This window comes from Drosophila yakuba, chromosome 2L (assembly GCF_016746365.2).
Source record: "Drosophila yakuba strain Tai18E2 chromosome 2L, Prin_Dyak_Tai18E2_2.1, whole genome shotgun sequence".
Classification (NCBI taxonomy): domain Eukaryota; kingdom Metazoa; phylum Arthropoda; class Insecta; order Diptera; family Drosophilidae; genus Drosophila; species Drosophila yakuba.
Window position 1 is genome coordinate 8968664 of NC_052527.2, and position 27509 is coordinate 8996172.

The following is a 27509-nucleotide window of genomic DNA, read 5'->3' on the forward strand; positions in this document are numbered from 1 at the left end:
CGCTTCTTTCTGACTGTTACATACTTTTCAACGAATCTAGTATACCATTTTACTATACGAGTAACGGGTATAATAAATCACATATGTATGATGATTAATATATTATTATATTTTGATGATTTTCTGAAATTACGTTTTTTTTTTTTAACTCCAATGTGATACAACTGAAACACAATTATACATATTTATTACAATCAATTTTATTTCCTTTTTTTAATTTGCAAGTATTCCACGCAGTTAATAAGCTAGTTTTGGAAATTAATCGCTAAAAAAATAGATACATACCTATTACATTTACGTTTTAAGTTTTTCGTTTCTTAGTATAAAAATTCATTATTTTTACATATGTAATTTTAGTTTCGTTTTGCTATATAAAAAAAGAACATACCCAGCTAGTTGGCGTTTACTAATTTTAAGAGATTGCAAAAGGGAGAAATTTCCATTCGAAGCCAACGCACTATATCATTTAAGTTTGATATGAATTTGCCTAGAAAAGAGTCGTTTAAGCAAATGATATTTGCATTCAATACAAAAATATGTCCAGTGATATGCCTAAAACTAAAGTCAACGCTCTATATATGCATATGTATCGATTTAGTTATATAGTAAACAGTATAACATATTCGTAATATCTTTAAACAGTTGTAAAGGGCACAATTAGGCAAACAGCATAGAATTGTATGCGAATCAAAGCAATGGGTAATTTTACATGATATCTCTTTGTATAAATATAAAACATTTATTATTTAATCGCTATTTTTACTTAATAACTCGGATGCTTTAGGTTAGTTATTATATTTACGGTTTCTGTAAAATGCTAAATTCCCTGAATATGAGTTTTCATCATTATTATTAGTATTTCCGCACTTAATCTTCAATTTTTACACTTATCCAAAAGTAACTTAAATACAAATTTTCCTTGATTAGGCAATTATAATTCACTATTATTTTCAATTGTTTGAATTAACAAACATCAACACTTTTTGCTTACATACTAAATACACAGTTTTACACATGGGCAGTAGTTTTGACAAAAAATCGAACGACTGGTATAAATGGGTGATGCGTACTTTTGTGTTTTGATTTGTGTTCTCTTTCTCCTTATAAAAACGTTTAAAAAAAGACTATGAAACCTACGATAACGCAATACGTACTAAATACGTAAACAAAGTCTACTTTAGTTAAGCGATTGGATTAGGCCTATGTTATTGCGGTTGCTGTGGCTGCAGCTGCTCGGGCCGGCGCACGCTCATTCGACTGGGAATCGAGTCGGTGTCACCGTCATCGTCCACGTACTCCTCCTTGGGACGGGTCCACTTGATTAGCGTTTCGGGCGATCGGTATAGGAAGAGTAATTTGGCAAACAGGTCTTCTTCCAGCGCGAATTCCAATGCCTCCCGTACCTAGGAAACGAAACGAGGTCATCGAGGCTCAAAACAAATATTAAATCCCAATTGTTTGAATTACCAGATAAATGTCCAGACAGAGTTGCAGCACTCTATCAACGTAAGGCAGATCCTCAAACATTATCTTTCTGTTTTGGCCACCAATAAAGGACTTCATAAAGCGCGAGGCCAATAACACAAATGTGGTATACAGGCCAATGATGCTACAGAAGTGAATATTAAAATTTAAACATGTAAACTTGGTAGATTTATCTGCCCACTTACCCTCCCGCTGTGAGAAAACTGAACGTGGATGGGAACTTTTTATCGTTGAACGTGTACATCACGATTCCTGAAGTGCAGTTGCTGTATGCAAACTTCGACAGAGTTTCGTTGTAGAAGGTATCGTTGCAGTAGTCCCGAATCTCCCACCACAATCCATTGGTCTCGTTGTCGCGATGCATTTTGATAACCAGCGGTCGGTAGTCGTAGTGTTTTTGGCTCAACACACTTACCACTGCAGCGTCGCCCGAATTGAGAACCTTGATAAACTTGGGTATCATACCGGGTATCACCACCACTTCTTCGACTTCGGGTGTGGTACCATTTGTTGTGCCGTTGCTGTGAATTGGCTCAACGTCATGGGTTTCACTTAGCATATGAATGAGTGCTGCTCGTCCCTCAAAGGACTCATCCAGGGATATGGCATGCTCGTCCCCCACATTTTCCTTTAGCCCCTTGGCAGGAGCCTTCCGGGTGAGAGAATAAGAGAACCGCGCCTTCAGTGTGTGATCTAAAATAACAAGAAATAGGATCAATTGTTAGACGATCAAAGAATACGAAAATTTCTTACTGTTTCTTAGATCATTTAGTAATCGCTGCCTATCTGGCGGTGCTATGTTCCACAGGGAAGGCGAATTGCCAGCTAGTCTAACCGCAGCCACATCCGTTGCATCATAACCAGCGATAAACGTCAAAGCCTGTTTCTCCTTAATGTATGCATTAGTCATCTGAGAATACATCTCAGGATTGATCTCAAAGATACTGTCGTAGTTGTTCGTTGTGTAGATGGGATCATAGGGTCCGATTCGTATTGATAGCGACACATGAAAGGGCACATTCGAGGTGCCCACCGCGTTGCCAAGGGCAAACAAACATAGTGGTCCCCAAATGCAAATCACTATCAGCAGGACGACGGTGCCACCCATTATGAGCTTGGAAAGTGAGGCCTTCTTCTGAGCTCTCATAGCCGGAAAATCTGTCTCTGACTGCCGGGTGCAGCGGATTAGGTATATATTCGAGAAAATGTCCTCCATCTTCAGCCAGTCAAAAATGGTCATTGTGCTGTCAATGCACACCCAGTCTAATATTGTTCGCAGCTCGTACAGGAATGGAATCTGCATGTACACCTTAAAGGCAATCATATTGACCATCGAGAATCCCTTGGTGAAGAAATTGCCCAGAATGCGCTTGGGGTAACCGGATTTGATTTGATAAGAGCTGAGCAGCATGTAAAAGCACTTTATCACATAGAATATAATTGGAGGTGCGAGGGAGTTGAAAGTGCGTTCCGTAACTGCAGGCACAACGAAGAACATCCAGATGTGTATTCCGATAACCGAAAAGAAGTGGAAGATGATCTTGTTCACCAGGGCTTTGCGCAGATACAAGGCTCGATCAATGACGATGAGCAGGAACTGAACCAGTAACATAATCAGGAATGGTATGGGCACTTTGTTCTCCGCGAGATATGTCTGCACACCTTCGTCACTTTCCGTTTGCTGAGTCTAAATGCAGAGAAAAAAATGTTGATAATCCAAAGAAATGTAGAAATTATTTAAATCGAACTCACTCCAAATGCAGTGAAGCCGAACAGAAGCACAAAGAAGTTCACAAAATCGCAGAGGAACATCAGCGCATATACATCTGTGGCTAGACGGGATTTGTGAACCAAACTGAAGAAAAATTTGTATAGTGATGAGGTGTACTTGGTGCGCCTGAAATAAAAGGGATTATTTTATTAAGGATTTCGATGTTCGCCAGTACGTCACTTACTCAAGCTGATTGATGCCAGTCTTGCTGAATTCAGGCGATCCTGGCAAGGAAGCCTGACTCACTTGAAGACTCAGCTTCTGAGCAGCATCATCGTTTAGCTGGCGGGAATCCGGTTGTGATAAGTTGTCGCTATCGTCGCGTTCATCACTAAGATAAGAGCGCAGCTAAAGTAAAGTTGTCTGTTTTAAGAAATAATCTGTAACTCACATGCTAGCGGTGGGTTTGGTAAACTGGTTGTCCGTGTCCTTGTAGCCCGATTTCCACAGGCCTTGTGACTTAAGCAGATAGCGATGCAGGAATAGAACCAGCAACAGGATCAGGTCGTAAATCGCATAGTGGGCCTTGTTCTCCACGCCGAATATTTTGGCAGGTGTCAGCGGCTGATTGGGCAGTTGGTGGTAATTGGACCAGATCAGTTTAAACTGGAAGATGCACTTGATCAGCACGATGGCCTGGGTGTAGGCAATCAAGGTGACCCAGAAGGTTTTAGTGGGACGTGGCAGAGACAGTGTACCCCACAAAAAGACCATGATGGGCAGCGGCAGCGAAATAAGACTGGCATTGACCACCTAAAAATGGAAATGAAATCAAATAAATTTGCAGGGAGTTTGAATCCAATCTCGTACCTGATTAATGAACACCACAATGTAGCAGATGAGATCCGTGTTGGCCAATAAGGCATACCACGAGGAGATTAGCACCTCGACAATGATATGATGATCCCTCTGGGCAAAGTTCTCCTCCTCCAGATTGAATTCACCCGCGCTGGAAGATCGTCAGAACAATATTAGATAATGGCTGAAAATCCCTAATCCCTTTCGTGTGGAATCTAACAACTTCACATGCTGGGTGCCGTTTCTTTTCGAAATGTGTGCGCTGCATGCTCCACAGTCTACATGCGAGTGCATCGTGTGGAACTCGGGTGGAACACAAAAATTGATATAAACTAGGATAAATCGAAGCCAGACAACGGTACATACTAGCAAAGAACGCATAGAGATAGGTTTAAATCATAGCAGCGAATGCAACTTAGTGGAGAGGCAGAGATACGGATACAAATACAGAAATAGATGCAGTTACAGTTACCAAAAGATACAGAGGGAAGAGACAGAGTCGTGATAGATTTTATAGTAGTCATGATGATGATCATGGTCATGAGGATGGGCATGAGCTTACAAGATAGATATGAAGATATAGAGTTGGGTGGGTCGATTTACGCTGCACTGGAGTGCTGGACAACATATTATCAAACGCATTACTTAGTTTTTTAATTTGGGAAAAAAAGATATTATACATTAATCTTAATGTTATCATGGGTCTGTCAGATTTTAATTCTTATCTTATATCTTTTACACTTTACTTTTTTAGTAAAAAATATTTTATTTCCCAGTTCATTGGTATTAAAAGGTTCAAAAGCTTATAAACACTGGGATTAAGTTATAAGTAAAATCGACCCGCCTGTGAAGAAAGAGTTATAGAGCGTTACGAGCACAAACCGAAAGACACCAACACATTAATAGGCACATCAATAGGCTAGGGGAGAGTGGGCTATACGCATAGTTAGTGGGCGGGACCAGTACCTGTCCACCTGCTCGTAGGACCAGTGTTTGCTCAAGGATCCTGAGCCACCGCCGCTGTGATGATTATGGTAATAGTGTGCACCGCGCTCGACAGATGGCGCTTTAATTCGGATCTCTGGCAGGCCACAATCCGATTTTCGACTGAGCATCGTGCTATATATACGAGTTATACATATTTGATACAGCGCATGGATGGGGGCAACAGAAATGGAATGGAGTGAAAATGGAAAATAGGTGTCACAATGCAGTTCAGTTTAGATGAGGTTTACAAATATATATATATAGAGAAAATTGCTCAAGTATTCGGAGATCTTAGTAGAGTCTTTAGAGAGCAGACACATTGATGTGTTGTTAGTTTGGTTTTTACTGATCTCGGTTTAGGTATAGATTGGTAGTATGGTTCGATCTACTTACCCCTTTGCTGGCGGCGATGAATTGATTGATTGTTTTCTAACAAAACAAAAATTGATTCGGATGATCGAAATGCGCGCAGAAAAATGTAAAATGTAAGAAAAATAAATTAGTAAGGATCTGTTTTGGTTCATTCTGCAAATTTCACATAATCACATGGAATAAATCTCTATTCTAATGAAATGAGGGACAATTCATTATTTTCTAATTTTGAAAAGAATACGTAAGTACATGTGAAACAAATAGTGCGGCGCAGATACTACTGTGCGGATTGGATTCAGAAATGTTGATAAAAAATTGATTTTTAATTGAAAAATCAAATTTGGGAACTGTTCCACTAGAATAGAGGGTGAAATCATAACTCTTTTGGAATCCCCGCATTTAAAACAACGATTTTCATGTGGTTTTGGGTTACCTATAGGTGACTCCATCAACGGTATCTACAGGCAGTTCGATGATTTCTTCGGCAGCGCGATTATGCTGATGCTGTTGCTGTGGTGTACTGGTTGTAGTTGGTTTCAGTGGTTGCAGTGGTTCTGGTGGTGATAGCGGTGTGGTTGTCGTGTTCGTGTTCAGTGTGGTGCTGGTGGGGTCTGAGTGCTCGGTGGCATTCGGTGGTGCGATCACCACCCGCCGTGGAGTGGATGAGGAGGCGGGCGGGACACTTTCATCGCTTCAACAGCAGCAACAGCAACATCGATCGATCGGGTATCAACAACAACATGGTGGCACAAATGATGGAGGTGAGGTGGTGAAACATTTTGGCAGGTGTGTTGTTGGTTTCGATAGTAGTATTATGTTGTGGAAGCAGGTACAGAGTTTCAAACACACGGAACACAAAAGTAAAACGGATATGCAAATAAAAAGAAGAAAAAGAATACCAAATAAATATTGAATAAAAAACCGAACACAACTCTTAACAAACTTAAATACAAAGTAATTTGAACGCTTCGTAACGCGACCAGAACACGCTACTCTACGACGTTCGGGGTTTCCAGTTTCCAAAAATCAAAACTTAATTCCAAACTTAACGCAAGCGGCGCACACTGGAGCTGTATTCCAGAATCGCTTTCTAAATACCTCTCGAGATTGGACTTGAGGAAGTGGAACATGGCAGCGGCACTGGACAGCCCCAGACGATTCAACGAGCTGGACTCCTGTAAAAGGAGGCAACATGAAAGTTTTAGTTACAAGTATTACACATGTGGAGAGATTTTCAACCCACCTTCAGGGTCTTCTTTTCGCCGGCAAGGATGCGATTTACAAAGCGGTAGTTGCGCGAGAAGCGGTTCAGTCTTATGGTCAACGTGACCAAGAAGCCCTCGAGCAGCCTGATAATTGGATTTGTATCAAAGTCCTCATCCGAATCCTTGGCCGTCACCTCTCCGCTGTCCACTTCCATTTTAGACTTGCTATCGGAGGTCTCCTTGGAGGTTTGCTCGCGTCCCAGGCCAGTCAAAGGTGGCGGAATTACGGGCAGATCACCCACATCCCTGGTGGGCGCTGGACTCGCTGAACTAGAAGCTGTCGCGGCATCGCGTTCCTTGGAAATACCCTTGCTGGTGGAGGGAAACTCGCCAGTGGGTGCGTCCTTCGACTTCTGTGGGTTCAAATAAATATAGCGAGTTAGTCCACTGGCTGGTAACAGCTGTAAGAAAGACATTTACACGATATTAACGAAAAACCAAGCTTATACAATATGCAGATACAAGAATTCGTTTGTAGTTTTGTATGTTCTTTTGTACAGTATTTTAAGGTGAGTGCGCCCAACTGCTGCTGGTCGGCAGGTTGATATGGCGGGCGCAGTTGAAAAACTTGAGCTTGTGAGCCAAAACATATGTGAAATCAACGGGAGGTGCGCCAATTAAAGACAAGATATGCAGTTAGCTCTGCTCCATAGACTCACAACCTCGAGCAGCGTCTGGCTGCGACGACCAAAGTCGAGCGGTTCGGACAGCGTCGAGGTGCGCATGCCCAGATCGCACTCAATGGTATCGTCGTCCTCATCGTCGTCGCTGGTCAGGCCGAGATCGGGGCCAATCTTCTCCTTCTCGTCGTCCAACTTCAGGATAATGCGAGAGCCCGGCTCTGAGGCGTAGGAACGCTCACGCATATAGAAGTGGCGACGGTACTCGGCATCATTCAGATCCTTCCACACCTTCGATCATAAGTCGGAGCAATATTTGGTTTTTGGTATTTTTTTTGGGGGGAATTTACAAGAATTTAAGTACGATTCAAAAGTCATGCGGGTAAGGATGGCATGCAGCATGGCCTAAACTCTGAGAAATCCCAACAAGAAATATGTGGAAACTCACATCGTAGAGCGTCTTGCGTCGCTGCATCTTCATCTCGCTCTCGGTGATGTTCTCCTCCTCGAGGAAGTCGATCTCGTCGTGTATCAAGTCGAGCTCAAACTTATCGTCCATCTCCTCGAACATGTAGTAGTCACCAGCACGGGTAGCTGCAGGGAACATCAAAAACAACATTATCACACGCAGCTCCAACAAAGTGTAGCAGTTATAGTGTTTAACGACATTCAGATAGATGGTATGCGTATTAGTAAACAGTAGGAGTAGCTAGGAGTAGGCTTTTCTTGATGCATTCAATTTACAGAGCAGCACACAGAATTTCATGCAGTTAATCGGGAACAGATTGAATATATATACATGGCATGGGGCAGCTTAGATAGCGATAGTTAATATCGAACAAATGAGGCGAGGCACAACAAACAAAAACTTTACCATGTGGATGTAATTTAATTTCCTTCCTTCTGCGTACTGTTGGTGCAGGAAGTGGATAACCATGTTCTACAAAATAATCAAATACGAAACAATCAAAAATAAAATGTTGAAAAACGAACAGAATTTAGACATTTGGCCTTAATCAAAATGAAGATGGAACATAACAACTAACTAACACCGGCTAGCCGATGCTTAAAATGTTGTAAATAGTTTATTTCTGAACCGATCCCAAGGCATTCCATATGCTTATAGACAGTGAAAGTATCCATGGCCAGATTCCATATCCGTTTTTAAGGAAATAAAATAAATATTTTGAAAAAGTATTATAAAAAGCTTGAAGAAGAATTTGGAAAAGTTTCATAGATTGTCCATGCAGATCAAAAATCTTAATTTACAACATAAGTAAACCCCCTGAAGCTTTAGAAAATCGATTCTAGCAATCACATTTAGATCGATGAAGAGTTTTATAATACACTTGTAGCAGCGCTCAGGAGTTCTGCTGGCGCACTTAACCATTAACCCAAATAGAAGTAATTGGGAGCTAAGTAAATCTAGATCAGTGTTATTTACAGGCCAGACTCATGGAGGCAGTTTCTTGGGGTCTGCTACACAGGACCCCAATCGGTTTTATTGAAGATTGAAGATCACGCACATTGAACAAATGGTTTTTTGTACAGAGTTTCGTTAAAATTGAGCAAAATTATCATTATAATTTAGAGAGTAAGATTCATCCAATACATGGTCCATGCAGCAGAGCAGGCTCGTAGAAGGCGCACATCAGCGACTCCATATAGGAGCTCGTACCCACGGGTCCCCAGCTATGTGGTCTCTGTGCGGATCGCAGGGCGGTCTCGTCCCGAGTTCCGGATAAGTTGCCGGACAGCCGCTTGCGCTGCGATTGCGACTGCGACTGGCTGGCTTCGTCCAAGGAGTAACTGGCATTGCCCATGCTTTGGTGTCGGCGGTGGAGCGACTTGTGCCGCATGGTTACCACCTCTTCCTTATCCGCCGACTGTTTGGTAAGTGGGAGAAATAAGTCATCGATCTTCTTCTCCTGGGATGCAAACCGAACACTTTCAAGCCTTACCACTTTTAGATATATTATATTTACTTTTAGTATATCAATTAAACAAATCAACACATTAAACTAAATAACGCAATATGAACGGTTTGCATCCCACACTTTCCGCATTTTACCATTTGCTTTTTCATGGGTGATCGTTTGATGGAAACCGTTTCGTTCCAGGAAACAGCGGCATTGGTTGATGACTGGCGGCGATGTTCACGGCGCAGATTCGGAGTCAGATTCGAGGACAGGACAGAACTGGCCGCACTGGAGGCCATGGCTGTGGCATAAGCGGCCAACGGAGGAGCCAGGCTCTGCATCCCAACAGGAGCAGTCAGCTCAGGAGAAGCCAATCCCAAAGATATCCGTTTCGGTTCCAAAAATCCCTCGGTCAGGAGTGAAGACAAGACATCCGTACTCGGCGTGGTTGGCTTCGAAAGCTCTGGGCTTTTGAAAACACATTCCCTCGATTGAGTGTCTTTAGAAGTGGTTACGGACTCCAAAAGTTTCTTAGGCGTGGCCATAGTTGTCTCCTCCTCACTGACCGACTGCACATCCACATAATCCGTAATCTCCTCACACGGCATCACCTTGATTTCTGGTTCAATAATCACGGCAGCATCTGCGCTGTCCACGCTTTCCACGCTGCCTCCACTGCTGGAGAGGATCGATGCCCTTGCTGGCGATGAAGTGGCTGAGGTGGCGGAGCTATGCTCATCTGGGGTCAGATAACCAGAGCCCTGGCAAGAGGTGAAGCTGCTATTGTGGGCCAACGGGGCCACATCGGAGATGGCGTGCTCTGAGGGCGTGCGTCGCCCTTCAGGAATCCAAAGATTAATGCAAGACACACACGCGACAATTTCCAACGATCAAAATACAAAAGGGGAAATTGCAAAAAACGCGACGAGAAGTTCGAGCTCCAAAAATTACAGAAAGGCTAGGGGAAAAAGCCCCTGGATGAGATTGTGTAAGCACTTACCGTCAAAGTGGGTTTGTTTGTCCAACGGTCGAAGCATCTTTTGCTGCGTGGCTCGGATGCGCTCCATCTTTCGCTTGATCTTGTGTAGCACCTGCTTTTCATGGTCGTGGCGATGGGCAATCTGCTTGTGTCGTAGGCTCTCAATGATGTCGGCTCCTCTGTAACAGAAATCATTCAATCAATTGATAAATTAAACGAGAGTTCATTCGCCATTTAATAACCCACCTTGAGGCCAGGATGTTGTTTGCTTTTGTGTCCGTTATGATGTGACAGAAGTAGTGCGACTTGAAGATGCGCAGCTGGAATATGATGAAGGCAAAGCAAATCGTGTCCCACAGTAGGACCACCTGGTGGGTGATCTTAGGACATTCGCCTGGCTTCAGCGTCAACTCTGCCTCCTCGGGCAGCATTATTTGCTCTGTAAGCACATTGCTAGTACAGGTAATGCCGAGCATGTGCACCAGCCAGCAGCAGTCTTTGGTCAGTTGTGTCATGAACAAACAGCCGGCCATCTGGAAGGACGTCTTGATGAGTATGTTGGCCACATTGAATGCCAGCAGCCACTTCCAGCGAAAGATGATGGTGTGTATGGGACGCAGATAGAAATCAGATCCCTGCCAAAGGAAGATAAACGCTCCGATCAGATAACCCAGGGCCAGTAGATCTGCAATATTGGTGCCGGCCAAGAACACAACTGCCAGAGTAAACCAGTAGAAGCCACACAACACTCCATTCTTGAGGATGTCCGAGTAGTTTCGTATGTAAGAGCAAAAGTCGTGGGTGGGATTGTCGAAGGGAACGCGACCTAGCTGAGCAATATCGGCGATCACACTGCGATTGCTGCCACCCGGATAGTCGTCGTTACTGGCATAACGCTGTTCGATGCAGAAGATACTCTTCTGTCGGTTCAGAATGACCAAGACAATGAAGTCGAAGATCAGCTTGGGCACGTGATTGAAGTGCAGGGTTCCTGGCAGCATCGTCCAGCGTTGTATGCCCTCCCCAAAGGGACCTTCATCCCAGGGATAAACTGCAAGACATACAAAAAAGTTATTAAACGTCATTTAAAGTAATTGTGTCATTTCATACCCAGACATGAGCTCGGCGGCAGTCCGACCAGCACTATGTACTGTGTCAGTATGGAGATGGCAAAGAATGCCTGAAACACGCCCCATATTTTGGCGCACTGAGATCTCCTCAGAAGCAAAAGCACCACCAGCCACAGAGCATAGACTACGGCCACAATATCCTGGCGATATGTGATGGTGGAGACCAGGGCGATTAGCGATATCTCAATGCCAAATTTGTAGAAGCCAAAGTTGAGGAGATACTTGACCAGTCCCACCAGATCCTTCTCAGCATCAGCTCGAATAATATTGGGGAACAGCAGCTTGGTGGGTGGAGCATTCAGTGCTCCAATCTTCACGCGCATTTGAAGCTGCCGCAAGGTGATCACTGCGTGCATGGTCACAATAACCATGTAGATGATGTAGGTGCGCAACAGGCTCATCAGTCCGCCCGTCACCTTGTCGGCCTTAGTGAGACCAATCCACTCCGCATTGTTGGCCGTCCGGTTGTCAGACTGCGAAATATAATTATGACTCAATTATAATGAACCCTTTTCTATTGACAACATTTACTTACACAAACAACGTTGTGCTGCGAGTGACTTAAGTACTCGATCTGGTAGATCATCTTGGACAGAACTATGATGGTGACAATGAACGAGATGAGGCGGCTGATCACCACCTGGACGGCCTTGCGCGAGGTGGCGCCCAGCACACAGAAACCCACAAAGATAATGTGCAGTACGCAGACTTCGCTGACACTGCACACGAAGGCTGCGATATACACAGCCTTCATGATGTGCAGCTCCAGGAAGCGCCAGAAGACATCCTTGAAGTTCTTGAAAATGTACTCCGACTTGTTCTTGATCTTGCGGAACGAAATGCGCACCAAGTCTCGCACAGATGTCTCGAAATCGGTGGTGGCTCCTGGAGCAGCCTCCGCCGATGGACCCTGAGATCTACGCAGTGAACCGGCGCTGCCACGTCGCTTTGATGGCGCCGGTTCCAAGGCAGTTGTCTCCGTGGGTTTCTGCTGTGCCGATCCGCCAGCCAACGGCTGCTGTTGCAATGAGGCGATGAAGCGCTTGTGGAAGTAGTGCACTTGGATGACGGTCAGGATCACAATAATCGTCGGTGAGACCAAATGAAGGAACAGATCCTTGGTCTGGTAGCGCTTAAGCCCGATGTCCTTTTGCCTGAATAACAATCATTAGTTAGAGCTATTACCGTGGAACACATGACAAGTTTGTAAGTTCTTAACTTACAGCGTCGCGGACACATTGAGATAGTCGCTCCAGTACTTGTCGAACTTGTCGAATTGATATGTGTAGATCAAGATAAGTATGGACATGGCATAGAAGATCAGAAACAGCCAGAAGCCGTACATGATCTTAACCCATGCCTTGGACGACGATTGAAAGACCAGCAAGAAGAATAGGAACAGGGCCATGTAGCAGATGCGGAAGCCGGTCATGTTCTCGCCAGTGATGGCGCAGAGGAAGATAACCAGCACCAGTAGCCAGATCCACAGACGCACCAGTAGATTCTTGATCACATCGCCGGCCTTCTTTAGGAACTTTGAGGTCTTCTTGCCATCGTTGATGAGGTAGCTGGAGCCAGCCGATCCCACAGTGATCTGCAGTGGGGCAATGATATCCGCCAGAGTGCTGTCCCTTCGGCGATCACGCTTCTCCTTAAAGAACTGCCGCGATGTCACCCAAAACATTAGCACAAAGGCCGTCTTTACGATCAGCGGCACACATGGCCGCATTTGGTTTTCGATTGGTCGTTCGAAGCCAATTTGTTGCAGGTTAATGCCCGCAGTCTGCAAATACTTCAGTTAATTAAATTAAATTCGTCATTTAAGTGTCGCAATCTTACTGGAACGCTTGTGGGCAGCTCTTCGTTGTTGAGATCCATGCCGTATATGTATTGGGCAATCAAAAGGGCCTCAGCATATAGGACTATAAAGGGACTAGACCGCATCATGGCCTTCCTCTGGTTAGGAATCATCCACAGCACGTTGGCCCACAGCAACAGCACAAAAGTCAGCCAACTGTGATACACTATGGACCAGGCCTATAAAAACATTGGATATTAAACAGCTATACCACAAAATAAATATATATGTGCACAGACTTACCATCATAAGAATGTTGGTGAATATATAGCTGTTCTGATATATGAATCCTCCCACGCTGACGAAGCCATACGAAATCTGATCCAGTATGGATGTGGTGGTGTTCTCCTGCTCCGATCGCTGTTCCAACGAGTCCAGCTGAATGTCGTTGCCCCGCTGAGTGACACTGGGCGCCACAGAGGATCCACTTTCCAGCGGTTGGGGTGTGCGTGCCTTGCGCGTGCTTTGCCGCACCAACTATAGATTCAGATACGTGCTCATTAGCTCAGAATTAGAAATAACGAGACATACATAAAGGAGAGAGTTCAGCTTACTAAACAAGATATGTACATAAAGAGTTCTAAAGTTCTAGGGCACTACGGGTGTTGATGGCGATAGTTAACTATCCGGGTGAGAGATGCAGGCTATTTTTTATCGCTTTGGCGGTGCTCTTTGGCCCAGAACACATACATACAGACACACTTGCGCAGTTAGTACAATGTTTAGTTTATATTATGGGTTAGAATATCCCTTGATTTCGGGCAAATACTACGGCGATTAGTACTACAGATCGCTAGAGATGTTAGACGAGTACAGTTTCACATAGACAAATGGCAAACGTTAGGAAAGCTTAATCCAAATGATACATAGAGAGACAGAGGCAGAGATAGGCTAGAACTAGTCTAATGATTTTGGGTTAGGCTGGGAGAAGGATACACGCTATTGGCGCAAAGTGGAGTTAGTTTACGTACAGGCGTCGTCTCAGTCGGTTCATTCAACGTTGCACGCTGATCACGGCGCAAAGAAACCTAAAGCGGAAGTAATAAAAGAGAGAGCATAAACAAAAATCAAAAGAAAAACAAACATACTAAAAGAAAATGGCAGGAAAATCGCAAAAAAAAATATTCTGGTCAGACTTCAGCAAAAGCGCACGCAAATCGGATAAATTTTCGGCAGAGTTTTTGGGGTTAAACGTTAAGCCACAGACGAACATTTAGTTGGGTTTTAGTTGCGGTCACTAGTTGTGTGTAGTGTTTGTCCTAGTTCTAATACTGTTCCTAATTCCAATATCCCTGATTGTAAGATAATAATTATTTGTAGCATCAATTAAACAAGTGGCCTCCGCAAAGGCATATCCAGTATTATAACCAAATGAATATATTTACTCGAAAGGTATTTAAAACCTTAAGCTCGTTTGAAAAGGAAGTATGCCAATAAAAATGTTCATGGCGAGATAAGTTTTCCATCAAGCTATGCTAGTGGATTATGCTTTTCAGGTCATATAGGTAAGCCGGCTTATTGGGAATTTTCTTTTTCCCCATTGTAGTGCACCTATTCCTATTCATTGTGCACCAAAAATCCCCAGAAATAATCAACATTCACACAGAGAATGGAGATCAAAATAGAAACCCTGGCCCAATCCACTCGCTCGCTTACACTCAAGCGCTGATTGCGGATTGCGGAGGAGGTGGTGGTGGTATTGGTGTTGGTGGTCGTGGTGGTGGTGATGGTTGCTCCACCTCCGCCAGGATTCGACCCATCCCGACGACCCCGCGATGTCTGCGAGGTGAGCAGCGATAGCTGGCGGTTGACCTTGTTGCCGGTGGTGGTGTTGTTGATGCTGCTGCTATTGCAATCTAGTTGCTGCCCAAATGCGGTGGCTGGCTTGGGCTCCAGCTAAGGAGTTTGGTGTTCCGGATTTAGGATTTTCGTGGATTTGAGTGTTCAGATGTTCAGGTGTTCAGTGTGGTGTGTTAGTGACAATTGGTTGGTTTGTTAGGTGTTAGGAGTGTTGATTATGTTGTTGTTTAGGCGTGCAGAGATTTTTGTGTTAGAAGAATTGAAATTGAAGTGGTTTATCCGGATGCGTATGGCAGCATAAGAAGAGCAGAAATTGAGAGCAGATAAAACTATGTCCCAGTGTTGGCCACATTTTTGTTAAGAATGAAAGCCATTTTTATAACAATTCTCAGTTGTTATACAAAAAATGTTTTCGAGAGGCATATAGTTGCAATCTAAACAATATATGTTTGTAAGATTTCTAATTAAACTAGCTTTCACTCTTGTTAAATGTTGCCTGTAGTTTAATGCATAATCTGTGTTAGTTGCTCTAAAGCAGTCTAAATCAGAGTAAGCGCGGTTCCGTCAGAAGAAGTCTTTTGTAATCAATTCGCCGCAATTGAAACTTACCCGTGGCTTAATGAGATGCTTGGTGGTCAGGGCCAGTGCGAAGTAGGCAAAGAACAACGCAAAGGGATTGAGATACGAGTCCAGGGACAGCTCATTATTGTACAGAAAGACACGTATATCCGTCGAGCAGTAGGATTCAATAAGCGGTTCCAGTCCAATCAAACTGATGGGCAGAGAAAGATGAAAGTCGAATGATTTCCCGGCACAGCAAACCCCACGCTCCACTGCACCTACTGCACTTCCACTTACCGGGCTGTCAGGGTGGTATGATTGAGGTTGTCCTGCATCCATGGCGTCTGGTAGGATACAATGGACAGGGAGTGCAGCACGAGGACGACCATCACGCAGCGCAGCAACAATGCAAAGCCCCTGCAGAAAAAAAGGTGCGAGAATACAAGGGGAAAAGTGAGAAGGGAGTCCGGAATTGATGGCGTTGATGGGACACGCACCGTTGCAGCGTCTGGCATGTTGCCCAGTAGGTGCCGGCCAGCAGGAAAATGAGAAAGTAAAATCCGCCAGGCACCGAGGGACGCAGCACGGCCGCAAAGAACAGCGTGGCCAGGCAGAACAGAGGAGCTGTCGGTGGAAGCGATTCATTAAATTCGATTGAAAAACATTCGTTGTGGGACCATGTTGCATATGAATTCCCACGAAAAAACTTCTGGAGAAACTGGTAGACAAACTAACGTCTAGATATTCTCATACTAATGCCTATTAAAATGTTTATAAAGAAATTTGTACATGCTACTGATTCTCATAGTGAGCTTTGAGTTGGTTTAGGAAATTCAAGGATACCCCGAAGTAGTTTTCACTTACAGATCTTGACCAATCCCTCAAAGTGAATGTGCTGACTGATCATGGACACTCGCTTCCTCAGCTGCTGCTGCTGTTGCTGCAGTGGCGTGGTGACCGTGGCCTGTTGCACATCTCCACCATTGGCATCTGTGGCAGCGGGCTGAGAAGATGTCTGCTCGTTTTCCGCCTGGCCATCCCCCACTTCGCCGTTCTCCAGCTGCTCGACGCCGACGGGCTGAGAGGCCACTCGCTTCACGGTGAGATATGATCCCAGTGAGGTGGCGAATACCAGCACCTCGGGCACCAGCCATTCAATGATGGCAAATGGCCTACGAAATATAGAATTAATAATCGAACACCCAGTGATGGCCAAAACACGCACTGTAGATCAATGAAGCTCACGAAGCCAATGTGTCGCAGCAGTTGCTCACTGAACGAGCAGTTGTAGATGGGCAGCGTGAGGCTGACCGCCAGAATCTGGAGCGTTATGTGACCCAAGAGGAGCAGGGTGCTCAGCGCCAGCAGGATGATGAAGAAGGCAGTCACAGATCCTTTGAAGTTGCGTCGCGTGGCCAGCGGGACAAAGGGCGACACGAAGAACATCAGAAGGTACACAAAGGATATGCCCACTGGTCGCATCAGGGCAGCTAAAAATGAAAGAAAATTAATATTTAACATTATTTGATATATTTGAATATATATCTTCAAAATGAATATATATATTTGTACTAGAAATCCATCTACTTACCGAGTACCAGGACCGCTGGCACCACGATGCGCTGGAGCACCATGCACGCATAGCTGAAGACCATTTTGATGGATGCTTCCGGCGCCGTTCTCCTCCAGATGCGTCTCCGGACTCAGACTCCGACTCCAAGGCAGTAGCATTCATAAAAGCCTCAGCTTCGAGTGCAATTTGTTGCCACAAGCGGCGCAGAGCAGCTTAAAGATAAAGAAAAGAAATTGGAATTAATTTTCAGTCCAAGAAACCCCGCAATGCCTGTTGCTAGAACTTTAGGGCTTAAAGATTAATAGTCCTTAATTAAGCGGACCCCAAAAAGGCGAAAATATTTCACGGATATAAACTTTGACACACTTTTAATTAACACTGCGAGGAAAGCAAATAAAATCCAGCCAAAGCTGAGAAGAAGGCGTGGTAGTCGGTAGTCGCACGCTATACTGAATTGGGTGGGGTTAGTTTCAATTTTCCGCTTCCGCTTTTCACATTTTCCAGTTCCAAAAGGAGCGAGGAGCGGCCACGCAACTCGAGCTTTAGGGTGTAGAACCTTGGAGACGGGAGCCATCCGTATATAGGTTGTGTAATTGACATTCAATGGCACATAATGTGGCATTTATTCGATTGCGGTTTAAACTAATGGTGCAGCAACTGTCGGGACAATGGAAGAAAGTCATCCAGAATGTTAAGGATAATAGCAACGGAGCACACCAAGCCAAACCAAACCTTTGAGGAGGCTAACAAAGTCATTTTTTAAAAAAGTTAGTTGAGAAAGGCATCAATGGAAGAACTAGGCAATGTTGGAATTTATTTAACGAAGTACTGAGAAGCCAATAATAGAGCTTATTAGAAACATCATTATTTTATGTATACATATATGATTTTAATATAATTATATTTGTTAGAAAGGTTGTCCAAAGTTCTAACCACTCTTTTGCTTTGATTATCTTAAATACAACCTAAATATGCAGTTTTGATTTATAATATTTATTGTTAATTTTTTCCCAAAAGATAAAGCAATTCAGCAATTCAATATCAGTAAAAACTTGTTGTTTCATCGAATTCGTTTCTTTGGTCAATTTACAGATCCGCTCAAGTCACATACTCGTATAATAGAAAAAAAGGCATGAATTCCTGACCTAATGCCACACATGCACAGTGAAACTACAAATGCAGAAAATAACGCAAATGAAAAAACAAGCAAAAAAGCGCAAAAAAAAACTGCTAATTTCAGTGAATGGCGAAAAAAAGATCAACAACACAGCCATGACGTAATTTGGCATGTTCAAAACTTTTAATTCCACACTTTTGGCTGGGTTAATAAGAACAACAAGGGGCCAAACAAAGAAAGCAACAAAGAGTGCGAAATCGAGGGGAAAAGAGGCGCCACCCACGCCTCCAACGCAAATACATATATCCGAACATAATGTCAGCTAATAAGAGAGGCAGAACATTCGAAGAGCGAGGGTCTGGCAGTTGAGCCACCGAGCCGACAAACCTCAAGTGGTGCCACACCTAACCCCACTTCCACCCACCACCACCCACAACCACCCACCTCCCAGCACCACCATCCCGCCGCCCTTGGGCAAACAAACAGATTCAGCTAGACGGGAAAAAACGAATGATAGAACACTACAACAACGAGCCGGTTTGCCCCCAAATGGCGATAAAAACCAGTGGTAGGCATATGAAAAACAAAAAAAAGCACTCTACTGTTTTAACAAAATAAATGCGGGCTGTTGGGGGGATTGGGGATCAAAAGGGAAGCCGGAGGAGGCCGGTGTTTCTCTGTCTGAGCAGATGTCTAATGGCACAATAATGCTGATGGAAATGCGACTGTCTATATGGATGTTTAATACACAAGCCGGCAAAAAGTATGTGTATCACAGATACAAGGGAGATAGTAGGAAAAGTGTGCTTAGCTAATATAAATATACTTAACGGCTAGATTTTAACGTTACAATACAGCTTATAAAGTACTTTGATGATGAATGCTAAAGAATTCGCGTGTTCTATTAATTAAATGCAGTAGCGATTTGTAGAATGTATACCCTAATAACGAGACCCATATGGTAAGCATGCCTGGTGGTTTGATAATTCGATTACAAAAATGGAGTAAGCTCATAATCGGAGCTTGTTTCCACTTCCATTCGCGGATGGAGAGCGGCACGTCCCCATCGTCCCATCGAAATCGAATGGGACACGTGTTGCTTCTATGCTTTGGGGCCTTTGAGCCTAAAGGCATTCCAAAGCACACACCCCCCTTTTTTGGGGGGAATCGAATGACAATGAATATGAAATGCCAGGAGAGGAGCAGGGTTTAACCCGCGTGCCATTCGCAACTAATTCATTTGCCATGCACGCATCGCTGATTGCTGAGCTGCTGCTGGCGTTTGTGATTATAATATAAGCATTTATAATGTATATGAATACTCAGAGATACTCAGCGATACCCAGATATCTACATATGTACATATCTGCCAATCGAGGGGCCAGCTGCTGTTGTCTGTCCGCATTCATGGGGGAGCCTTCTTCTTTGGCCTGCTGGCTGCTGGCTGCTTTCGTTTTCGTTAGCTGTTACGGTTTCGATTTGATTTCCATTTCCATTCCGATCGAAATGTTTATTGTCTTTCGATTTCAAACATAAGTAGCATTCTCATGTGTGCTTTCATTGGGTTAACTTGGCACACATATGTATTTGCAACGGGCACATCAATGTCGCTGTCGGTATTGAGATTCCCAATGTTGCCCTTGTTTGATATGTTCAATGCAGATGAAATGCATGTTTTGGCACTTGAAAACAAACATTAACATTTGTTTTGGACGAGACACAGGCAGCTGATGGCAAAATGTCCAAGAGTGTGGCCCATGCGGCGTATACGTGATTTTCAAGTATTTCCTCTGATTTCTATTATTTATTGTTAAACGTAAAAATTGTCGATAAATTTGCAAGCATGTGTACTTTGAGTTTGTTGCCCAAAGAATTATCTTGCTTAAATTCCTAATTATTTCTTCTATGAGTAATACCCTGGGGTGTTATTGTTTTTATCGTTGCAATATTAAAAGCAATTTAAAAGCACATATTTTAAATCCTTGGGGTTTCCTTATCTAGTCTTGGCAGAAATTTGAATTTCATTAAATTGTACGATACCCAATTCAACTCTCTTTAAGTTTCTGAATAACCGAGATGAAGCGCTTTATCTTAAGCGGCTTACATGAATAACGAAATTGAGCTGCAAGGGAAGAGCTCAATTGCCAGTCTGCCATCATCTCGCACCCGGACCGACCTTCATTCCCGTCTTGGAGGCACCGGAACCTCCTCAGCCCGCTGGCATTCATTAGAGCAGCTTCATTGCCAAGTCGCTCAGTCACTTGAACTTTGTCTGGGCGGCAACTCTTGCAATAATATTTGCAATTCTATTTCCCCAAGTGCACTGGCAAAACGGAAAAGTCGAAAAAGTCGGAAAAGCGTTGACAAAGTCAACTAATCTCTGTCCAGTTAGTCTGCAATTTCTTGCCTCCCTTGCCGCGTGTCTGTGGCCCATTAATTTACCATTAATTACGAATGTCCAGCGAGTGGCCTGAGCTTTTCTTTTTTCTGTCCACTCACTTTCAACTTGCTCTATTTTTAGTGAAGGTTTAGTTCTTTTTTTGAACAACGTAATCCAAGAATTATTGCGCTGGGCTGGATACCTCTGCCAGTTTTTTCTACGACCTCTTGCTGCAATTGTTGCTAAAAACCCATATATGTATGTCGCATAACTTTTGATTCTGACCACAGTTTTGGAACGACGATGACGTCACCTTGTGTGGAAATTGACAATGTCACTACTCCGTAAATTGTTAACCCCTTGTTGCCACGTGGGTTCGGTAGCTTTAAAAGTAGTAACTTTACGAGAATCAAAGCATAATTACTTAATAACACGCAATGCTCATTCCAAAAAGTGGGAGTAGCGAAAATAATGAACAAACTTCATTTGACATTCTTGGTGTGCGTTTGAAAAGCAAGCTTGCCCATAAAAGCGGAAAACTTCGCATGCCATTTTATTTTACAATAAGTTGAAAATAAAGAAGTGAGCAGAAAACGTTTTCATATAACGTTTTATTTATATAGAGTCCTTCAAAAAGGCATAGCTTTGCTTACAGAATGAATGTGAAAACTCGGTAAATGGGTATAGGAAATGCAGTCATATTCAAATACCTAAATCATCTTTCAATCCAATATCCTACTATTAATGTTATGCAATTTATCACTATATATCATATGTGACCAACAGCAGACGTAATTTTAAAAGGTCACAATATATTTCATTACCAGCCACAAACCAAATTAATTATTGGTCGAGTACTCGCGTCATTTCGGCCCGCATTAATCAGCAAGGGTTAATTGAATCACACAATTTATGGTTAATGTGTGATAAATCCGAATGGAATCGTAAACTTCACATGCATCGGCAGCAGTGTCATTCCATCTGGAGAAGAATTGGGTCACTTGCAGCGCGATACTCGCTCTTTTATGTATTATTTAAGGGTAAGGGCAGCTTCTACAATTACGTATACGTAAATTTCACAAGGGAAATTAATTTCAAAGTGGTTGCGACCCCACAAGCACACACATTTAACTTGTTTTTGTGTGTGCCGCTCTGGGCAGAAAGAGTGAGCTAATGGGCCGACAAGCTGTGGCCAACGCCTTCGTTTCACTCAGAGTGACAGGAGATGGCCAGGAGCAGGAGAAGCAGGAGGAGCAGGAGGAGCAATTGGGGGGCGGTCTAACCAAAATGCATATTCGTCTCTGGTCTTGGCCTACATTTGTCTTGGCGAACGAGCCCCCTACACCGCTTCCACCGTGGAATAAACTCTGGGGATGTCTATAAATACAAGTGAATTAAATTTTCATGCAGTCACATCTATTTCTATTTTTAATAAAGTTGTGTTCACTAACACAGCTAGAAAGTTTGTTGAATGAATTGCGGTGCTGATAAGAACTTTTTATTAGTATCTATAAAATATTTTAATGATTACTTCTTAAACTAAAAGTTAACAATTCCACGAGTTTTCATTTATTAAAATAATTACAATGCAGCTTTGTTCTAAAGTAGTGCACAAGCTGAAATTAAATTTAGTGGTTAATATTTAGGGTAATGTGTAAAAGTGCTACTAGAATCAAACACTTGGCCCACGGTAAACTGCACCAGCTGTGCACAAGAGCATCGACTACAAAGTGGCAGGGGCAAGCGGGAGCGGGGGGGATGCGGCCTGTGGATTCTCCATAGTGTGCAAATATCATAAAATGTGCAGCGCGCCTCTCTGTTTGACCTGTCAGTGCATATTACACATCCGCCATGTGTGCCGTGTGTCTAAAGCGCGGCGAGGAGCCAAACGGCATTGCTGCTCCTGCCTTGTTGTCCATTAACAAACAATTTGGCTGATGCATTCGGGCAAAGGAACAGTAGCATCTAGTTTCGCTACCCCGTTTTCCCGTTTTTTATGGTTTACTTCACGTGGACCTTTTATATCTTTGCCCTTTTTTAATCTATTTGAAAGGCCAAAGCGCGCTGAGCACGTACATGTGTGCAATTGCTCCGCCCAGAAAATTGTCGCGTCCCGCTAACGCGGCATTAATAGTGACAAATGTAGCGTAATGGTAATGGTAATGGACTGGACATCCTTGCCACTTTCCACTTTCCATTTCATTTGGTCTGCCGTAAATGTCTTTTTTGGTCGTTATATGACAGTAACTTTTGCCATTCGCTTGCTTATTTCGTTGCCATTTGACCGCTGGCTTAAAATATAAACAGGAGGATTCTTTATGCTAAATGTCATGCTACCCACATTCATCATCATACATCAACGAAATAGTTAGTCCGACCTTCCTTCCAATCCCCAATCCCCAATCCCTCAGAGAAGACACGCAACAGTTTTTTCCAGACACATTTCTTTTGCAAATTGAGAACGGGAGTGCGGGCTAGGCTGTCAAATGAGTGTCGTCCTGGCAGGCGGTCCTTAGGATTACGACCTGACATTAACATGCTTCCAAATAGTTGACTCAGCCCGACCCGAGGGATATACTAGCTGAGGCAACAGGTTTTGGCCCTGAAACGGGGCGCATTTCATTCAAATGAAGGTGGGGCTTGTCAAATGACGTACAAACTTATCTAACAACTCGATTAAAAAGTTTTGTGTTAGCCAAAGTTTATTTAAGGTCATGGATTGGTTGAAAGGTTACATGAAAAGAAACTATAATTATATTATTTAGCTCATACCTCTCTCTAAAATAATATATAAGTCAGACAGAAGTTTATTAAAGTTTTTGATAAAAGTAAGAGCTTTTTGTTTGGAGCTATCAATACCTAAAGATTCTTTGTGATAGCTAGGATGAAACTTTGTTTCTAAACTATTTAAATAGTGCATTTTCACGATAACAAGATGCCGTAGCAGCAGAATAATATTCTTTATAAATAAATTCCCGACTGGCAGTGAAGCATGGCCACAACCATCCACGCGCATCATTGCACACTTTGTAAAGGGGTATTCAAGATCGAAAACCAAGACAACAATTTGTAGGGAACCATAATTGAGAAGAAAACTCAATGAAAATTCGAAACCCAGACTCAGTTCGTTTCTCACGGCCTTCAAAACAGTGCGAAAAATCGGAAACAAAAACATTCACGCATGAGAAGTCAACCAGCTAGGATTATCTACATATGTATACTCGATATGCTAAGAACTATTTGCCTGAGCAATATGTCTGAATAAATATGTTTTTTGCCAATACAAATTTATTTTCTGATTGCCGGCCGCACACCCACAATGCCACGATAAGCATGGATGTATATTATTTCTGATAGAAACTGTCTGCGATAAAACTAAAATTTAATTAACGCATTTAGAAGCGGTGACAGCTTAGCTCATATAGAATTGAAGGAAATTCTCACATGAAATGTAAAATATGCTGTTGGTATGCGTTGAAAGCACTAAATTAAAGCTAAATCGAGAAACGAGTTCTATGCCGAGACCGGCAGATGACTAAATTTCAAACCAGACTCGCAGACAAAAAGAGACTTTTGTTTTATTGTATCTAGATACTCGCTTATATATAAGTTGTGTTTGGAGGTAAATACATACATATAAATGTACATATTCCGTGTGCGATGACGCAACGACGCATAAAATGTTAAGGAATTCGTTTTCTTTATTTTAGTTTTCTTGCTCGCCTCTGGCTACGGCAGCATTTTGTAGAAGTATTTCGGTTCAAAAAAGGCCACAACAAGGCAAAGGCCAAGAGCAGGTAGGAAAACAGAGAGAAAACTATAACAGCTGCTGCCTTTCGCCTCCTAAAAATGCATCCTCTTTACCTGTAGGTAAAGTGTTCTGGCCAGAAAACCGGAAGGGTGGAGAGGACACTGGTAATAAGACGGCAAATAGGACAAGTCATGTCTTTGGTGTGGTTTACAGGAAATACAACTATTAGTTTTACACTGAAATGCGCAAATATTTTGCTAGTTCAATAACCAAATCCTAATTGTAAAGGGACAAACGATGGCCAACCTATTACAGTGTTCTAATTTCAAAAACTCGTTTTTTCTATTTAGCTATCAACTCGATTGTATGTTTTTTCTTCATTTTACATGTGGGTTTTTGACTCGTAAAAGTTGTATGCAAAAATCGAATAAATCTGTTAAAGGTGGGAAACGGGGCGTATGAAATAAAAAGTCCTAGCGAACACAAAAGAAATATCGCAGTGGCATCGTCGACAGACAAACAAAACAAGCTGAAAAATAACTGCAGCTGTTGCAGTTTCATAAATGTGGTTCCCCAAAAACGTACTCCCCCTGCAGCTCATCCTCGCCCATCCAAAAGGGCTACCTATCCAATCTGCACACATATAGTATAGATATATCATATACTATATAGTAAATGGCATATAGCTGGGGTTAGATGTGAACGGTCTGTTGTCACTCGGTTGGTTGGCTCTCCACAATAAAAGTAAAAATTTTCTCGTGCCAAATTCTGTGGACGGCGAGTGGGTGTTCGGTGGTAACGAGTTTTAGCCACTGACACTGAAACATTTTGTGGAGAACTTTCCGAGGTTGCACAGGGCAACTTAAACTAATTGCAACAACATTTCCGTCCGCCTTACAACGAAGAAGTAATCAAAAAAGCTACTTTGATAAATGAAATGAGAACTAATAATGGGGATTTTGTGTCCCTTTTTTGGCAATTAATCAATGTGACTCTTGACTTGCTCACTGCATAGCAGTTTAATGACTTGATTTGTGTATATATCAGAGTTCTCATCATTAAAATGTTTTCCCCAAACATTTGGAAATGCGAATGGCCGCAAATCAAAACAATTTAATGTTTTAAAGATCTATAAAAATTGTATTATTTTTAACAAAGAAGCCCAAAAACAGACGCCGAAATCATAGTTCAAAATCATTGCTCTGATCAGAAATCAAATATAAAAAGGCAATTATGAAAAAGAAACAATTGAGTGCATAGGTAATTTTTAAAAATATTCATGAACTCATCAGTAGCATCTGGAATTAGTGTTTCATTGAGAAAACAAAAACCCACATAAATACATTCAGATTCGATTCCCAAGCCGTGATAATGCCACAGGTCTAGACTGGCGATAGTCGTGGGTCCCACCGAATGGAATGCGTCATTTATTGATTGCAAATAAATAAATATCTGGGAACGCAACAAGCGACACCAAAGCTAAAAACAAATCGAATGCAATGCCTCATTTAAAAATGAGTCAAAACGAAATAATTACCAGCATTACAAAACGAAATATTTAGAAGTTTTTTAAAACGAAATATTTACAGGAATTTCAAAACAAATACAAATTACTTTCCAAAAGATAATAAGATATTACAGAACATGTAAACTATTTGCATTATGACTATCAACTCAATTTGTTTGATTTAAATGATTATTTTAAACACAGTCATGTGCTACCGGCATTAAATGGAAGTGAGTAAATAACAAACAAACACCTTGATTTGCATTGCCCCAAACAACAAACATCAGTGCCATGTGCTCAAGACCCAATTCTGATAACGCTGAAGCCCAGTTTTCAAAACCCACACAACTGCGGTCAAAATACTAGAAATATTAAAAAATGTTTTTTTCCAAAATTAATCTAATTATAGAGCTCATATCTGTTGTTCCTACAAAGTATATGCAATGAAATAAGGCGGCATTTAGCATAGGGACATCCGCTCGGTTTTGCCCCAATATTAAATATTTCTGCTCAGTATTTATTTTATTGTACTATAACGGATAATAGCAACTGAAAACTCATTATATTTATCTCTCTGGTTTTAAGCACTCATCCATGACCATGACTAATCTGGCCGTAAAGCTAATGGGTCAACTTCAAGTGGCGTTATCGCTGCAATTGAAAGGAAAAACATGTTCAATGAAAGGGGTTCACTGCCGAAACGCTTATCGCGGCAAAGAAATGTAAATAAATGAAAGTTATTTGCGCTGATTTGACGTTTTTTCGTGGCTGCGCTAATTCCTCAAACTAATTGACACAGAAACGGATTTAACAAAACTTGCAGTACACGTTAATGAAATTAAAAATAGATCAACAGCTGAAAATACACGGTGTGCGAGGGAGATGGGGCGATCAAGAGTGGCCAGGAAAGTCAAACAAAAGCGAGCGCGGCAGAAAGAGATGGAGTGGGGGGGGGGGGGGGGAGTGAGAAAAACACAAAGAACTAGAACACGGGAAATCAGAATGGAAAATCAAATGCGTTTGGTTTACTTGTTTGCTTGCTCATCACACTTGTTATTTGTGAATCTCGAATTTGTTAAGCGAGCCGAGACCTTCAGCTTTTTAGCGCCCTTTTAATCGAGTTGCTAGGCATTTGGAGTCGAGCAAAACAGAAAAAATATGCCCAAGTTCCACGGTGTCTTACCACATTTGCATAAGCTCTGCGAACGGCGACCACAACAAAAAGGAAAGCGAACGATTTTTACCGATTTATCACCAAAAACACTCACTGAACCATCCACTTTCTTTATTTTAACGGACTTTTCAGATCTTTTCGATCAATTTCTATCACTTTTTACCACTCTTTTTCTGTCGGTGCAAATTATTTGGTAAGCACTTCAGCGTATTTGTTATTGTTTCGTTTCGGCTTCGATTTTTACAGGCGCTGCGTTGTTTGCGCGAATCCGTTTATTGCACCGATTTTGGTTGTAAGCTGCGTATATCCGTGTATGTAGCATCCGTATCCGTGTGCTTAGCAGAAACAGAAAATATCGCTAATGTAACATTTTTTCCCGGCAATTTGTGCACTTTTTGTTACTTTTAGCGGAGCACCGAACGCACGAACACCGCAGATGAAAACATTTCGAACTGACTGCTG

At 42.6% G+C, this 27509-nt stretch overlaps 1 protein-coding gene across 20 annotated transcripts; it reads right to left on the reverse strand.

Moving 5' to 3' along the window:
• Positions 1 to 180: 180 nt before the first annotated feature.
• LOC6527664 (piezo-type mechanosensitive ion channel component) lies at positions 181 to 27499 on the reverse strand. 20 transcript variants are annotated; one of them, XM_039371728.2, is made up of 31 exons: positions 27057 to 27499; positions 17137 to 17330; positions 16771 to 17035; positions 16410 to 16717; positions 16043 to 16169; positions 15843 to 15962; positions 15594 to 15756; positions 13428 to 13661; positions 13166 to 13363; positions 12550 to 13109; positions 11862 to 12480; positions 11307 to 11799; positions 10443 to 11247; positions 10218 to 10375; positions 9370 to 10055; positions 8911 to 9184; positions 7747 to 7892; positions 7338 to 7589; positions 6657 to 7031; positions 6512 to 6588; positions 5847 to 6104; positions 5435 to 5470; positions 5021 to 5173; positions 4067 to 4205; positions 3648 to 4009; positions 3441 to 3587; positions 3238 to 3382; positions 2239 to 3172; positions 1671 to 2178; positions 1468 to 1609; positions 181 to 1403 (listed from the first exon to the last, which is right to left on the reverse strand). In XM_039371728.2, exons 2-31 carry the CDS (start codon positions 17198 to 17200, stop codon positions 1206 to 1208), a joined length of 8946 nt encoding a protein of 2981 aa, XP_039227662.1. In that variant the 5' UTR covers positions 17201 to 17330; positions 27057 to 27499; the 3' UTR covers positions 181 to 1205. The 20 variants fall into 20 exon arrangements, with proteins under 20 accessions (XP_039227662.1, XP_015053774.1, XP_015053768.1 ...); XM_015198288.3 differs by lacking the exons at positions 7338 to 7589; positions 8911 to 9184; positions 9370 to 10055 and adding exons at positions 8173 to 8238; positions 14156 to 14212; positions 14841 to 15080 and having other exon boundaries at positions 6657 to 7079; XM_015198282.3 differs by lacking the exons at positions 7338 to 7589; positions 8911 to 9184; positions 9370 to 10055 and adding exons at positions 8173 to 8238; positions 14156 to 14212; positions 14841 to 15080 and having other exon boundaries at positions 12550 to 13118.
• Positions 27500 to 27509: the final 10 nt, after the last annotated feature.